This window comes from Acanthochromis polyacanthus, chromosome 5, assembly GCF_021347895.1.
Source record: "Acanthochromis polyacanthus isolate Apoly-LR-REF ecotype Palm Island chromosome 5, KAUST_Apoly_ChrSc, whole genome shotgun sequence".
In the NCBI taxonomy this organism is placed as follows: Eukaryota; Metazoa; Chordata; class Actinopteri; family Pomacentridae; genus Acanthochromis; species Acanthochromis polyacanthus.
The window spans coordinates 35,947,112-35,962,922 of NC_067117.1; the positions used below are offsets into that span (position 1 = coordinate 35,947,112).

At 40.9% G+C, this 15,811-nt stretch overlaps 1 protein-coding gene across 2 annotated transcripts in view; it reads right to left on the minus strand.

The window, feature by feature from the left end:
- Positions 1-1,541: 1,541 nt before the first annotated feature.
- Positions 1,542-15,811, minus strand: part of anks1ab (ankyrin repeat and sterile alpha motif domain containing 1Ab) — an 81,122-nt gene continuing 66,852 nt past the window's right edge. For both annotated transcript variants that reach the window (XM_022209922.2, XM_051948309.1), the window contains 3 exons: positions 10,707-10,883; positions 6,287-6,385; positions 1,542-2,192 (listed from right to left, as the gene is read on the minus strand). In XM_022209922.2, the coding sequence (XP_022065614.1) occupies positions 2,154-2,192; positions 6,287-6,385; positions 10,707-10,883 (315 nt within the window). In that variant the 3' untranslated portion in view covers positions 1,542-2,153. The remainder of the gene's footprint in view (positions 2,193-6,286; positions 6,386-10,706; positions 10,884-15,811) is intronic.

Below are 15,811 nucleotides of genomic sequence, written 5' to 3' on the forward strand. Positions count from 1 at the left end.
AGTGTGACTAGTGTACATACTGACACTGCAGTGTCTGTGTTGAAACAATATACCGTGCTGCTCTAATGAATAGACACAAATCGTTACCTGGAATGTAGCTAAAAGACCACATTTCTAAAATGCTGTAACATAATTACTCTGCCAGGGAACACGGCAGAGTTATGTGACGATCGCCGTTGGTTTGTCTGTCTGTTCACAACATTACTCAAAAACAAATTAACAGATTGACATGAAATTATCAGGGAAGGTCAGAAATGATACAAGGATCAAGTGATTAGATTTTGGCAGTGATGCGGCTTATAGTCTGGATGCACGGATTTGTTAAAGATTTCTGTATTGCCAGATAGTAGCACGACATCACTGTAACTATGACAAGTGAACAACAGCTGAATGCTGACAATCACATGATTGTGATCCTACTACAGATTGACCACTGCAGACTTATCAAGACTTATCCATTGGAAATGATACAAGGAGCAACTGATTAAATTGTGGGGGTGTTTCCAAGTCCCATCAATTCCTGCCACCCGCTACATATTTAGGTCACACAATTCGGTATCTGTACACATGCATAACACACATCTGTGCTCAGTGCAATGTCAGTTTGTTTGTGGGTTCATTTATATTAACCGGCCACATTCTATGTTGCTGTGATTTCTGATCATCAATAACTAATAAAAAAAATGCTGCATTTCTGACAATGCCATATGGGGGAATGAACAGCCTTGGCAGAGTACTGCGCTCTCTGAATGCTTTTCTAGTTTTAAAATTTTTATTCATTAATGCTAAACCATGCAAAAACATATGTGATGCTCCTTGAACTTTTAGTGGCTTTGCTACAGGTCCAAGGAGAACAGATGAGAAGTAACAGAGCTGCACATTTTGTAAAAGATCAATGTCCTGTGAGTTTAGCAGCATACCAGCTGATGTCCTGATGTTTCCAGACACAAAGAAACTATAAAGATTTCAACTTGTTTTCCAAACTGCTGCTTAATCTAGGAGTCAAAAATGTCTTTTTACACTTAGTAGGGCACAAGAGAAATAACAACATGCCCCTGTGTATACAAGTGTAACATAATGTAAAGTATTCTTCTAAACAAAGGGGCATTAATTAAGCGAGACTTGTCAGTTCCCGTTACCCTTTTTGTTTGTTTAGAAGAGCTGCAGTTTGCAAAATGTGTTAAAAATCAGTTTTTAATCACAGATTAAACCAATGTTTCCTTTGTAGGCCCCTGGGAAATATCAACAATTACAGCACAGTAACAGCAATGTGTGATTTTCAAACATCAACAGGCACTCAAATGTTCAGCTCTGTGACTTAAAATGAATAAAATACATGAGAGGCACAAACTGGCGCTGATCGTTTGTTTAGATTAGAAGTTGAACCACCCACTAATCTCTTCAGCTGGGGAAACACTGAAAGTATAATTGTACAATAATTACCATGTTGTTATATTTGTCACTTTAAATTTTAAACAGCTGGTGTAACATTTGTGTTTTTAACTACTCAGCCATATAAAAAATCAATGCTGACAACAGACTTGAGAGGGATTCTTTAGTCTTTGTATTATTTAATTTCATTAATATAATATTGCTTTGAAATTTGAAACAGTATCACATTTTCATTGACAAACCATACTCTGTCCACAAACATGGGCAAAGCATTGTATGCTGGTACAGTTTTTCTTTTTTCTCTACATTTTGTTGCCCTTTAATAATTCCCACAGTTACTATCTTCAGTAGACCTGAATCAATAGAAATGCTCATTAATGGTCTATATCATTAATGGTCTACAGTGCTATAACATTACAGTACCTACATGACAAGATCAGAAAGTCACATGGAAGCCAGGAAATAGACTTGACCTTTCTGACTGACCTTTCTCAAGACAGGAGTGATACACAGGTCCTGTGTAGCCAGTGATGTGGGTCCACAGGTTACCTTTTCGTCTGTGTGTTGGGATTCATCTCAGGGGCAGTGGAGGAGCAAGGGGATATACAGAGTGAGATCTAAATGTCAGAATAGCGCTGGTTGGCCCTGCACATTGCGTCAGGCTTACCTCTCAGTTTCTCTCTCTACCTCTTTTCCACTGCTCTGCCCACTAACTCAACACACGCAAATAAAGCCACTCACATCAGCTGCTCCCCTTCAACTCACAGCTTGGTATCCGGAAACTTGAACGCTGGGGCGAGCTACACAAGGAAAACACCAATGTTAAAAAGACCGGTACATGCACAGCCATATCATGCCACCAAAACTTGCTTTAAATAGCTGCTGCTCATTAAAGTGTAATGCTTTTATATTATGCATCCATTCTAGAGCAGGTTGTCTTGGTGACACACAAAATGGAAGAACATACGTGACAAAAATGTTGGAGGAATGACGACAATGGCAAAATGTCGGGATGGGGATGAATCGCTTGTATTGGCGTGTAACGAAGAGGGGAGGGAACATAAAAAGCGAATGGCAGATGAGTGAGAGGAGACGAGACACTGCTACAGTACATACAAAGACTGCTCAGGCCAAGTGCATCAAAGGGTACAGAACACAAAAAACACTGCCAACATGCATCATCAGTGGAAGCTAACAGTTAACAGTCAGAACAGAGTGGCAACGACACAGCCACGGTACCGCACACAGACCAGTTACATCTTAACAGTCTCCAGACACACTGTCTTCTGGAGAGGAGCTCAATCCCTCACTTCTCCTGCAGCACACAGAAACAAGGACAGTGGCCAGTGATGTAACGGTAACACTCCAAACTCCCATGAGGACAGACAGAAACAAGGCGTACAGCACGCACGGTAGGCAGTGCACACAGGGGGAGAACCCACAGGTATGTGTCGACTCCACGGCGAGCATTTTTTTAATCACAGTGCAGAAGGAAAATCCTTTACAAAAAAAATGGTGTCATGTTCTCAGCATAACAAATCCATTCGCATTAACACGACACCAGAGCAACGTTTAGATTTGGCTCTTTTAATGGAGTGGAATTAAATCTTTTCACTGCTGTTTACTTTCAAGTGACATACTTTGCGTGTACTGTACCTAATTCTCAATTGGTGTGGAACAGCGTGGAAACCTACCCATGTAATCATGATAATAAGATGCTATGTAGGGAAAGGTGCACTAAATTGTGCTCGGGGCTCATTAAAACACTCGCTAAATTAAATCTCTTTGAAAGTGTTTTTTTTAGTTTTAGATTACCAAAATTGTGAAATGTGAAACCAATGACAGTACACCTTTTTTTTTGTTGTTGTTTTTTTTGCCTCTGGTTGTAATAATGTCGGGATACTGCTTGATCCCTTCTCATTGTGTCCCAAAGTGTTTCAGTTTGCCCCGTCTATCAAAAAGTATCACAAAATGCACTAATGTCCCGTTTGCACCATAAGAAAAGAAAACAAGGTTTTAAAAGGGATAGTGCCATGTTTTTTTAACACAGTGTTTCTTTTTTTTCTTTAAATTGACAAGAAGATGTTGTGATTTACAGGCTCTCAGTGCTACCATGAATGCTGAGAGGCACTGGGCAGTACAAGGCCAGAGCAAAGACTCATCCTGACAAACCTGTACCATCTTTAGAACAACGTCATTCAGCCAGTCACAGTCAATTTAATACACCAGGAAATCAAAAGTGTTTTTTTTTAAGTCTTTTAGAAGCAGGGTGGAGGCGTGCAGTTGTTGGGTGTTTGTGTTCAGAGGAGGTCAGGGGAAGGTGTTTTTTTTTCTTCTTTTTTTAGTTGATTACAGATAACCGAAATATAGTAGGGCTGTTGTCCTCCCATGTGTGAGTGTACGAGGTCTCAGTTCTTGGTCCGTTTAGAGTTCAGACATCAATGATAAGATTTGTGACCGATCCATTGTGGTCTTACTATGAGTACTGTACAAATGCGTAGAAAAAAAAGGTTGTTTGCTGCATGTTGCTGTTTGTCTTTCATTGATTAATTGTCCTTCTTGCATCCCATGCTAGCAAAGCAGCCTCCTCATAGTGCCTCACAGTGGTAGATGCCTGGTAAGACAGGACAGGCTACAGATGGAGAAAGAAAAAAATTAAAACTGTCTTGATGCAAAACAAACAAACAATTAAGTAAATTAAGAATAAAAAAGAAGCTAAAAAAAACAAACAAAAAAATCCTAGTTTTGTATTTTACAGATTTGGAATCTTAAATTTGTTAAAGGTGAAGTTAAACATTTTGGGGAATAGGCATATTTGGTTTCTAGCTGAAAATTATGTGAGAAGATTAATAGCAAACTCACATCTGTGTAATTATGAAGCCGCTGGCTGGTCTGGCTCCATCTGAAGGCAACAAAACCAGCACCTTTAAAGCTCTCTGACTGACATGTCTTGTTTGCTTAATCCACAGAAAACCGAAACATAAAAATGACAAATCGCACTTCAAGACATGGTTGTGTGCCAGACTAATCCAAACTTGTCAATTTTAAGAAATGGCCAGTAACCAGAAAAATAATGAAGATGCAACTCTGGGAAACAGTGTAACAGTGATTTGATGGTTTTAGACTTGTTTAAGAGATGCCGCTTGTCATATTTTGTCATTTTCACATTTATTACACAGACATGAGAGTGGTATCAACATTATGTAATATATGATATCTATCTATCTCTCCGCAAGAAATTTGACAATCATATTTCCCAAAATGTCAAACTGGTCATTTAACATTTAACACACTGACACCTTCAGTATTACATAAAACTGTCGTTTACTCAATATAACATAAATTTAACATTTCTGGAAGTACTTCAACTTGCTGTTAGGTCAAACCAGTGTGGAGTCTAGATAAAGAGCAAAATATAAAAAAAAAATAAACATGCTTGTTTGCCTGTGGAGAATCAATTTTACAAAATGGCTTGAAAGAGGAAGAATAATAAGATGTAACCTCTGGGAGCTATCGGGGATTTGGAGGCAGATGCAAGTTGTCAGGATGAGGAGGATGAGGAGGAAGAGGCAGTTTGGTTGAGAGAGCAGGGCCACTGTAAAATGAGATCAGTCCGGGATCATCCGTTCCAGGGCTCCGCCATTGGCTGCAGCAGCAACAGGCGAGGGAGGCTGCCGGGGGATGTTGGGGGAGGCACGGGGGAGCCGCAGGAGTGTTTGTCATGGCAGGTAGGAAGTTGGTGTGGGTCGCTGGGGCAGGGCAAAGGAGGGTGCAGGAGTAGGCAGCCCTGAGGGATGCTATACCATCACAGTGAGAAGGCACGGGGCTCACATGTATATATGTGTGAGTGTTTGTGTGTGAGAGAGATAAATAGAGAACCAGATGCAGAGTAGGGGAGGGGGGGGGGGGCGGCTGTGGGGATCCGGCCTCAGAATATGGTGGTCTCGTACTTGGTGCTGACGGGGCGCCTGTTGGAGTCCCGCTGGTCCAAGAGCCAGGTGGTGCTGCCCAGGGAGTGCATGTCGGCGTCCATCTCCAGGGGTCGATCTGCCGAGGGGGAGGGAGGGAGGAGGGACGAGAGGAGGGCGTGAGACGTGCGGCAGTGGAGGCCATTGCGCCACACTGACAAGTCCTCAGCTCACACACGTGCATGTGGATTAGAGGTACAGTCCAGTGATCATGTTATAATCACAGACACTCAGGGCTCAATCCACAGAATGGATGATGTCTGACAGAAAACACACTCTGAAAGCCGCAGCAGTAAACCAAAGATACCAACCTCTGGGAGTTAAAAGATAAGCTGATTAGAAGTTCAACAGCAGCGTACGTGCTCTACACCCGTGGCTAGTTTCATAGCATGAACAGTCAAGACACACAGTTCTACTTACATTATCCTAAATAATTTACTTACAAATACAAAATATGAATGTTAAGTAGCTAAAAAGGTGTTTGATTTTAAAATTCCCTACTTATGGATGACCCCTTCAGTTCAATATGTCTCAAAAGTATACAAAAACATGAGAAGCTGTTGAAAACCATCCAACAGAGACAACCTCAACCATCATGTTAATGCCGCGATGGAATAAACCCTCACTGGCACAATTTAGCCAACAGTCTTCATATAGAGAAGGTAGATCCCATCAAGAAACCTTCTTCCTTAAATGAACTGGAGCTAGTTGCATTTTAAACTCTGAAATGAAAGATGACGATGCGCGATGGGAAAGTAAAAAGGGATGAGGAGAACGTTGATGTCTGAATATTAAGAACCACAAAACGAGGAGACCAAGTGCACTGCGGCACGCCGGCAACAGGGAAAAAGAAACTGGGGAGGGATCGGTGTGTAAGCAGATGTATGATGATTGAGGATTAAATAGAGGAAAGGAAAGAGAAGGACCTGGACTCCAGGGCTAACAGAGTGCAACGGGAGGAAGGAAGGACGGTGGGTGGTACAGGTGTGACAGTGACAGCAGCGGCATTCGAGCAGAGGGGCACCCTGTGAAGCAGGAGGACCAAGAAGACAAGAACAAAGATATGTTAAAAAAAGAAGAGAGGAGAGGGACAGAGCATTTCAGTGCACTGAATGGACAGTGAGGAATTCCAGTAGGCAGTTCATTACCTGGTTTTAAAATTCAACACATTCTTTCACTTGTGTTGACTATTTACGAACCTTTTCCCCAGATAGTGACAGATCATGACGCAGCAGCTGCAGCTACGTAGGTATTTCTACGTATGTTTGAAGTAGTGCTTGCAGTAAGCATTTTTTAGGGTGAAGTGTGTAAAGAACTGGTTACACAGTGTGTTAATTTGTGGTTAGCATGGCTGGTTAACTAGGTTATTAGCTACAATAACAACATAACCTAATTCCAAACCAAGGAGCATAGTGTACATAATCGTGAGGCTGCAGGTTCCAAACAGTTCATGCATTTAAACATATTTACTCAGACAAAGAACGCAGCGGAGTTATGTGATGATTGGCTTACATTTGTCTGTATGCAACGTTACTCAAAACGGATTTAGATTAAATTTTAAGGGAAGGTCAGAAATTAACACAAGTAGGGCCCGACGGACATGATTTTTTTGAGGCAATGTGGATTCTAGTATTTGGCAGAAAAAAATTCTGATAACCGATTAATTTAAAAATCAGCTGACGGAGTGATGACTAGTGGGGGCGGCATAGCTCAATGGGTAGAGTGGCTGTCTTATAACCGGAGGGTTTCCGGTTCGATCCTCGACCCATTCTGCTCATGTTGAGGTGTCCCTGAGCAAGACACCTAACCCCTAATTGCTCCTGATGGGGTCGTGGTTAGTGCCTTGCATGGCAGCTTCCGCCATCAGTGTGTGAACGTGACATATCATTTAAAGCGCTTTGGGTACCTTGCAGGTATAGTAAAGCGCTATATAAATACAGACCAGACTCTCAAATATTTTGTACACTTATGTTATTTCTGCAATTACTACAGGCTTTTAAGCTGTTAGCTAATGCTATGGCAAGGTTGACTTAACCACAGCGATGTTATTGCTAACATAGACAGGGAGTAACTGAAGCTAGGTTAGCATAACTGTAGCAATGCAACATAAATGAAAAGCATGACCGATGCAACGAAGCACACGTCACTTGTCATGACACATGGCAAAGAAAGTTAAACTGAAACGGGAGACATGTTGAGCCATTGTTAATTTCACAACGTCGTTATAAACGTACCTGTCGGCAAGCTCCGCTCAGCCCACTCCTGTAATGGTGCCTGATTGTAACTGCTGCTATACCTTAGGACTGAACAGAGTCAGAGCTCCATGTATTGGACAAATGGGGTGTGGACATCATTCTGCGCGACTCCACACTTAACAGAATTTACTGTTTTATGAGAAATTAAAAATATATCAGCGTTTAATCATGATGATTATTTTGAAAAGGGCTATAATCGGTCAATTTAATCGGCTGGCCGATAAATTGGTTGGGCCCTAGACACAAGAACCAATTGATTAGATTTTGGCAGTGATGCAGCTTATAGTCTGAATCCATGAATTTGTTAAAGATTTCTGTATCATTGCCAGATAGTGGCACGGGTGTCACTGTGACTATGACTACAAGTGAACACTACGTCAGTTGATGAGTAAATGATTGCAAATCCTACTCCAAATCGCCTGCTGCGGACTTATCAGGAATTATCCGTCGGAAATTATACAACAACGGAGCAGCCTTGGTGGAGTACTCTCTGAGTGCTTTTCTTGTTAAATATAGTAACCAAGAAGTGCATTTAGGTCTGACACTGTACCAAAACAAAGAAAGCCCTTAGTCGTAGTTACAGTGAACACCGTGCTGTGCTATCTTGCAATGATACAGAAATCTGTAACAAATGCGTGGATCCAGACTATAAGCCGCATAACAGCCAAAATCTAATCACTTGGTCTTTGTGTCATTTCTGACCTTTCCTGAAAGTTTCATTCAAATCTGTTATTCCATTTTTGAATAATGTTGTGCACGGACAAACGGACAAACAAAAGTACGCCGATCGTCACATAACTCCTCCACGTTCCTTGGCGGAAGTAATAAGGCATACATGGAAAATATTTAGTTGTTGATCAAAGTAAAATCCAGAGAATTAATTCCACATACTCTGTGATAAATCAGTCAGTTCTCTATTGGATACATTACCAACAATCTAAACCAGACTTTGCAGCGAATAAGAACAAAGTGTCCAAACATATTTATGCATTTTCTGCCTTAGCAACTGAATACATTTAGGTAAATGATAGTTTGCCTTCTGATACTGTGCAACTCTGTTCAGTAGGACTACCATGTGCTGCTCATGTTTGCAGGTACACATTCCCTCAGCTGAAAATCTACATCGCTCATCAAGAAAATCATCCAGGACCAGAATTGTTGAAACAGTGGCGCTCTTACAGTCGACCAGAACCTCCTCGAGAGTCGGTTAGCTGTGCAGCATAAGATACCATGGTGATCTAGCAGATTACTGAAAATTCGTTTTAAGCCTCACTTAAATAATGATTAATATTTTTAAATCAATTCAGGGTTACAGAGCCTATTGTAAATGAGTACTCATGTTATACATCTACATGGCAGACATGATTGTGTTTATAACTCTAGCCAAGAATTCATGACAGTATTGAGTTAAAAAAAACACGACAATTAGTCATCAACATAAAAGCTTTTTCTCATTACGTTAAACTGCAGTGTGGGATGTAGTCTCCCCCTTCTGACAGAGTAATTGCACAAACACTGTCAACACATGCTTGGAACATGTCTTTTTTTAAAAACGTCTTCCTCTAAATGCTGAGTTTCTTTTTAAAACTGCTGCTACAGTTGGGCCGTTCTTCGCTTAGGCAAATTGATGATAAATTCCGACCGGTGCAGGAATGTCACAGGCGCAGCAGATTTACCTGATGCTGCTCAGCTTAATTAACATTGCTGAAACTCATTTGGTAAGGGCCTAATGTAATGACATTTATTTATATGTGAAAGGCCTGCTCTCTAGTTTTTAAACAAAAGTCTGATTCTATTTTTCGTATTCCTACTTATGCTGTGCAATGTATTGATTCGTGCTACACTGTTAGGAATATCGGTTTTCTTCATTTCCACATCTTGTACATGCATCATCAGTTCGTGAAGCAGCTCACTTCTCCCGTTCTGTCAGCACAGCCTCATGTATGTAGCCATCAGTGCATAATTAAAGACCCCATTGCAGTTTTTTTGTTGTTTAAAACGAGTCAGTGCACCAATTATAAAGTCAGCCAGAGAAGCTTTTAAAAAATACAACTCTGGGGCCTAACATTCGCTTAATTAACTCGATAGTTACAGTTGATAAAATCTGCCCCAGTTGGCAAAATGGACCGTCGGTGGCTATAAATGGAACGCCCGCATTTGTCTACTTCTGTCTGAAAGCAAGGACAATTGGTTTTGTTTTTTTTGTTTTTTTTTTAATGGCACAAATCTGTCACTGCTATCCCTGTAAACTGCATATGGGCCCTGAAAGAAGGGAAATTTGACAGATATAACAACTGTAACTACAGCGGACGGGCTTAGCAACTGTCAATCGCTCCTTGGGGAAAATGTATTTAAAAAAAACTGTATGGCTGTCACTGTTCCTGTTTAAACCAACATTTTTCTGGCAATGAACAGCATTAAAACAAATTGCAGTTGACAGAAATAACCCCCCTCTCATCTAAAACTTAAACAAGCAGCCAGGAACTCATTATGCAGCTCTGTGATTACTCCATATATTATCCGTACAGGCAGGTAGTAAAACAAAGTGATTTGTGTCTATGTAAGCATGTGGTCCAGCAGTGGTGTGTGTGTGCTGCCAGCTGTGCAGCTCTCTCAGGTGACAGTGATCACTGAATGCTTATTATACGCTTGCCTGAGAGGTCAACGCATCGCTCAGGGTGAACATTTACGCAACACACTCAATCAGAAGTGAGGAGGCAGCGGGTGGGTCTAACTGAGGCCTCAGAAACGTCCCAGAGGAAATCACACACACCCGTCTGGAAGCAACAAATAAAACTACTATGTTTCAAATATGCACAAATGGAAAATCTCTCCTTTACCAGAGTGACTCACAGAGTTGAGGGGGCGGGCGAGATTAAATTGGAAGCAAAGTAATGACTCATCACTTTCTACTACACACAGCAAATCTTCCTTTCGTAGGTGGTCCGCTGGGGCTTCAGCGGCGGAGAAAAAGTTGGTCACGAGGTCTGCGTACGTTTTCTGAATTATGACTCCACAACAGCGTGTTTCGGCCCTCCCCGCACACTCACATTCACCATGTCATTCTGAGGGTTTGTAAGGTGGTACTCACTGCTGATCTTCGCATGCTGCTCCACGACTGAGACACAGGGCGGCTGGTTTTGGTTTCTATGACCTCTGAGGGAAGAGATGAAGCGGGGATATATTGTCTCGCCCTGGACTGAATCGCCATCTGATAAGCCACCTCAAACGCCTGTCCCAGTGTGAGGATGATCTCATACGTCTGTGTCTGTGTGGATTTGAAAACAAAGAAAGAAAAGGTTTAAAAAGTGTTGATCAAATCAGTAGATACTAAGTAGATCTTAGCAATAAAAACAAGTGACACAAAAAACATCTCCTCAGGGGGCGCTAGTGAGCAGGCAAATGGAGTAGGCTTTGTTTTGTCAAGCTCTGCTGAAACGTACTTTTTAAAGTCATAATTAGGCACTTTATGACCACAATAGACTTTCTTATACTGTTCTGAGTTTTATGTCTGTCATCCGGTTGCATTACCGCTCCATATTTTGCTGCTCTAATGGCCAACAACTTACGGAAATACAAATTCACCAGAGGATCCTCTTCCACTGGGCCTAAAGCCTCGGCCTCGAGTACCTCATCTGATGCTAGCGGACCGGCATCTCCCCAACCTGACCAACAGGTGAATATGGCAGACGTGAAAGCTGAAATACTTGACTCGTTGAAAAAAGACATTAATGTGCTGCTCAGGTCGGAGTTGAAAACCGTACTTGTTGAGGAACTTGAAGCAGTTAGACACGACCTACAAGCAGTGAAATCAGAGGTTGCTAACAGCACCGCTACAATTCGCTCTGACCTGGACACACGATGAAAACAACCATATCTGAAATGGAGCGGGGTCTGTCATCATGCTCGGACGATGTGACCTCACTGCAAACTAAAGTGGGTAAGCTCGAGACCGAAGTAACACTCTTAAAGAAAATGCCTCGACATTGAAGGAAGGATGAGACGCTCTAATATTCGGATCCTGAACGTCCCGGAGACCCCCAGTTCAAGCACCCCCATCTGCTGTTTCCAGCCTGCTGAAAAAAGTACTGAATATCGACAAAAACATTCTGGTCAACAGTTCTCAAAGGTGGTCCCAGGCGAAGAGATCAGATAACCCCGCGTCATAGTGGCGAAGTTACACTATCATCAGGACTGTGTGGAGGTTCTTTGTCATGCTCGAGAAGCTGAGCCTCTTCAGCTCAACGGGGCTCCCATCTACATCTTTCCGGATTACCCCCTGAGCGTAGTGCAAGCCAGGTCTGCATTTACGGAGGTCAGACGACTGCTTCGAGGACGGGCAACATCCGCTATGGGCTCTCTACCCGGCGAGACTACGAGTCACACACAATGGTCTGAGAGGCAAGTTTCTAAACCGGAGGAAGCCCTGACTTATGTGAAAACTAAAATTCTGACAGAGTCAACATAAATCTGAACCAAGTGTGAGTAAGAGGGACCTGTTCATCATGTAATCCCTGTTGATGCTGTTATTATTCCTGGTAAGTAGTAAATACACACAGCAACTGATGTGACAGGGACTCGGGACGACGATGCTGTTATGTCTTGGTTGGCATAGATTATTGCTAACTTAGATAATGCCAGAAAATATTAAAATATCAAAAGGAACAGTATAAGATACTTACAGGTAACACTATGAGGCTTGAGTATAGATTTTTCTGTGAATTACTTTACTATTGTCTCCAATATCTCAGGATACTTGATTATAAACTTTTGGATACATTACTTGACTTATCATTGGTATCTGATTTTTGTTTACATTAACCTAAGATATACATTTTTTTTTATTTTAGGATTCTCACAATAATGCTCTATGTAAATAGTGTAAATCTCAGTTTAAATTTACACAGCTCTTTAGGTTATAACTGCCTCAAATCCTTAAAGGAGTTTGTTGATTCTTGGAACTGAAAAAATGTTCCTTAAGTGGATATGTTCATATGTATTCATATTAATGTGTTATTCAATGTGCCTTTAATAAGACATTCAGGGTTCTCACCAGGATTTTTTTCAGCGTAACGGCAGGTCCTCCCGCACGAGCATGCACGCACGCAATAGACGGGAACGGGTCAATCGACAGGAAAGTACGGCTGAGGTGGGGGAGACATAAATTAACCTAGATAGGCACCCAGTCGATAAAAACAACACACATGGTGTTATCTGTCAAAATAACAGCGCAGCGGTCCTAATCACAGTGTTAACCCTTCCCTGTTCGGCCCCGACCGTGGTCAGGAAGCCCGGGTTAACCCCCTTCACTTCCTCAGAGGGTAGAGGCAAAGACACAGGAACCCAGCCGTATCGAAGAACACTGCAGCCTTTATTGTCTATCAACAGTGGCTGAACCGCACAGTACCGCCAACCCAGCAACTACATCTTCTCTCTCCTCTACCGAACGACTGCCATCTGTCTCGCTCGCGCTGCATTCAAGGTCACTGGCACAGCGCTTAGAAACTGTCCCTTCTTACCATTATATCCACGATCAAACAGGGTTCAAAATCGTCAGTCCTACTCTAACATACGCCACTTACTTGATCCCACTCCAGCTGACACCCAGAGATATTAATAACTCTTGACGCGAGAAAGCATTTGATCGAGTGAGTGGGATTATTCTTTCTACACCCTCAAACAATTCGGCTTCGGTCCAAAATTTATCTCCTGGATAAGAGTGTTATACTCCTCTCCAACAGCAGCGTCCTTACAAATAATAGCCTCTCTGCTTATTTTCCACTTCTGCGCGGTACAAGACAGGGTTGTCCGCTGTCGCCTCTGTTATTTGCTCTAGCAGTTTGAGCCACTGGCAGTTGCAATACGGGGTGAAATGGGCATAAAGGGAATATGGCGAAATGGTTCTGAACATAGGATATCCCTTTATGCTGACGATATACTTTTATTTTTATCTGATCCTTTGAATAGTCTGCCAACTACACTTCATAACATGGGAGAGTTTGGTAAAATATCGGGGTTCAAAGTTAATTTTCAAAAAAGTGAGATTATGCGAGTCAATGCCGCCGCTAAATCACTTAATCTCGACCATTTTTCCCTCAAAGTAAATACACATAAGTTCAAATATTTTAGGAATTTGGGTAACACATAAATTCAAAGACATTTTTTAAAGCTAATTTTCCCCCATTATTATGCCAATTAAGACAAGATTTGAATCGCTGGAGCCTGTTACCTTATCGCTAGGAGGTAAAATTAATGCAATCAAATGAATGTGCTGCCCAAATTTTGTACGTTTTCAGAGTATCTCTGTATTTTTATCAAAATCTTTTTTCACGGCAATAGATAAATCAATATCAGAGTTTATCTGGAGCATAAAAACCCTAGGATACGTAAAAAATATGCTACAGCGCAATCGCCAAAATGGCAGATTTTCCCTTCCCAACTTTCAATATTATTATTGGGCCGCCAATATAAGGAACATACTTTACTGGAAAGAATCCCCAGAGGCGACCAAGTTCCCCTAAATGGTTACAATTAGAAAACTTGTCCTGTGACTCTACTTCTTTAAGAGCCTTGCTCAATACAAAACTTCCCTCATCTGAACCTATAGTTAAACACTCTTCAAACCCAATAGTAAAGAACTTTTTCAAGATATGGGCTCAATTTAGGAGATTTTTCTCACTGAGACATATTTCAATCTATACACCCATAACGAAAAACCATCTATTTCCACCATCAACCATGGACAGAGCATTTGATATCTGGGTTAAAGCAGGAATTATTACATTAGAAAATCTGTTTATCAACAATACTTTTATGTCTTTTGAAAAAATTTATATCTAAGTTTAAGCTCCCCCACCCACATTTCTATAGATATCTTCAGATTCGTAACTTCATATCATCTTCCATCTCTTCTTTTCCATACAAACCGTCTAGCTCTCTCCTAGACTCTATTCTGAAACTCAATCCATCCTCAAAAGGGTCCATTGGGCTAATCTATTCCTTAATTACTTCTCATGACTTGAAACCTCTGACTCAGCTAAAAAGTTGTTGGGAAGAAGAACTGGGAATGAAGTTTTCTGAAAAAGTCTGGGAAGAAGCTTTAGGAAAAGTACATTCCTCTTCTGTTTGCTTAAGACACGCTGTGATTCAATTCAAGGTTTTGCATCGCCTCCACTGGTCCAAAGTCAGGTTATGTAAAATGCTTCCTGATCTCGATCCCATATGTGACAGATGTCGACAGGCACCAGGCACCCTCTCACATATGTTCTGGTTTTGCCCAAAACTAGACAACTTTTGGAAATTGATATTTACAACGTTTGCAGATGTCTTGAAAATCTCCTTAAAACTTTCTCCTATAATTGCAATTTTTGGAGTTACACCCCCTGACTTACATCTGAGCCGTCAGGCAAAAATTACAATAGCCTTTGGTTCTCTCCTTGCACGTCGACTGATATTGTTTAAATGGAAAGAGAAATATCCTCCAACTTTCAAATCCTGGATAAATGATATGGTTCAACATTTGACGTTTGAAAAAATACGTTTCACTATGAGAGGCAGTGCCCAGAACTTTTATGCCATCTGGAAACCTTTCTTATCATATATAGAAAAAATGGAAGCTAAGGATATTATAAATTAGATCTGACGACCCCACAAATACTGATACTGTAGGCTCTTATTTACTACTTATCTATTTATTTTTAAATTTTTAAAACATTTTTAATTTTTTTATTATTTATTTTTTATTTTTATCTATTTTTTTTATTTATTTATTTTCTAAATCCCCTTTTTGATTATTTTATTTTTTATATGTATATGGGTGTACATGTGTATATATATATATATATATATATATATATATATATATATATATATATATATATATATATATATATATATAGATTAATTGACTCATAATCTGTGAACCCCCCTTTTTTTCCCCCCACTAAATGTAACGGTACAATTGGAAATGGGCTCTGCTGGAGCTAAGGAGGGTGGGGACTGTGGCTGGGTGGGGATTGTCATTGTTCAATGTTGAGACATTACTGATGTCTATGTCTGTTATTGTATAACTGTTTAAAAAAACAATAAAAAACCCCATCTCCTCAGAGGCTGTCTGTCTTTTACAGTTGACTTGAACAAACACAATTACTGTTTATTGTGTGCCTAACAAACCATTTCATTTCTCCAACAAGCTTT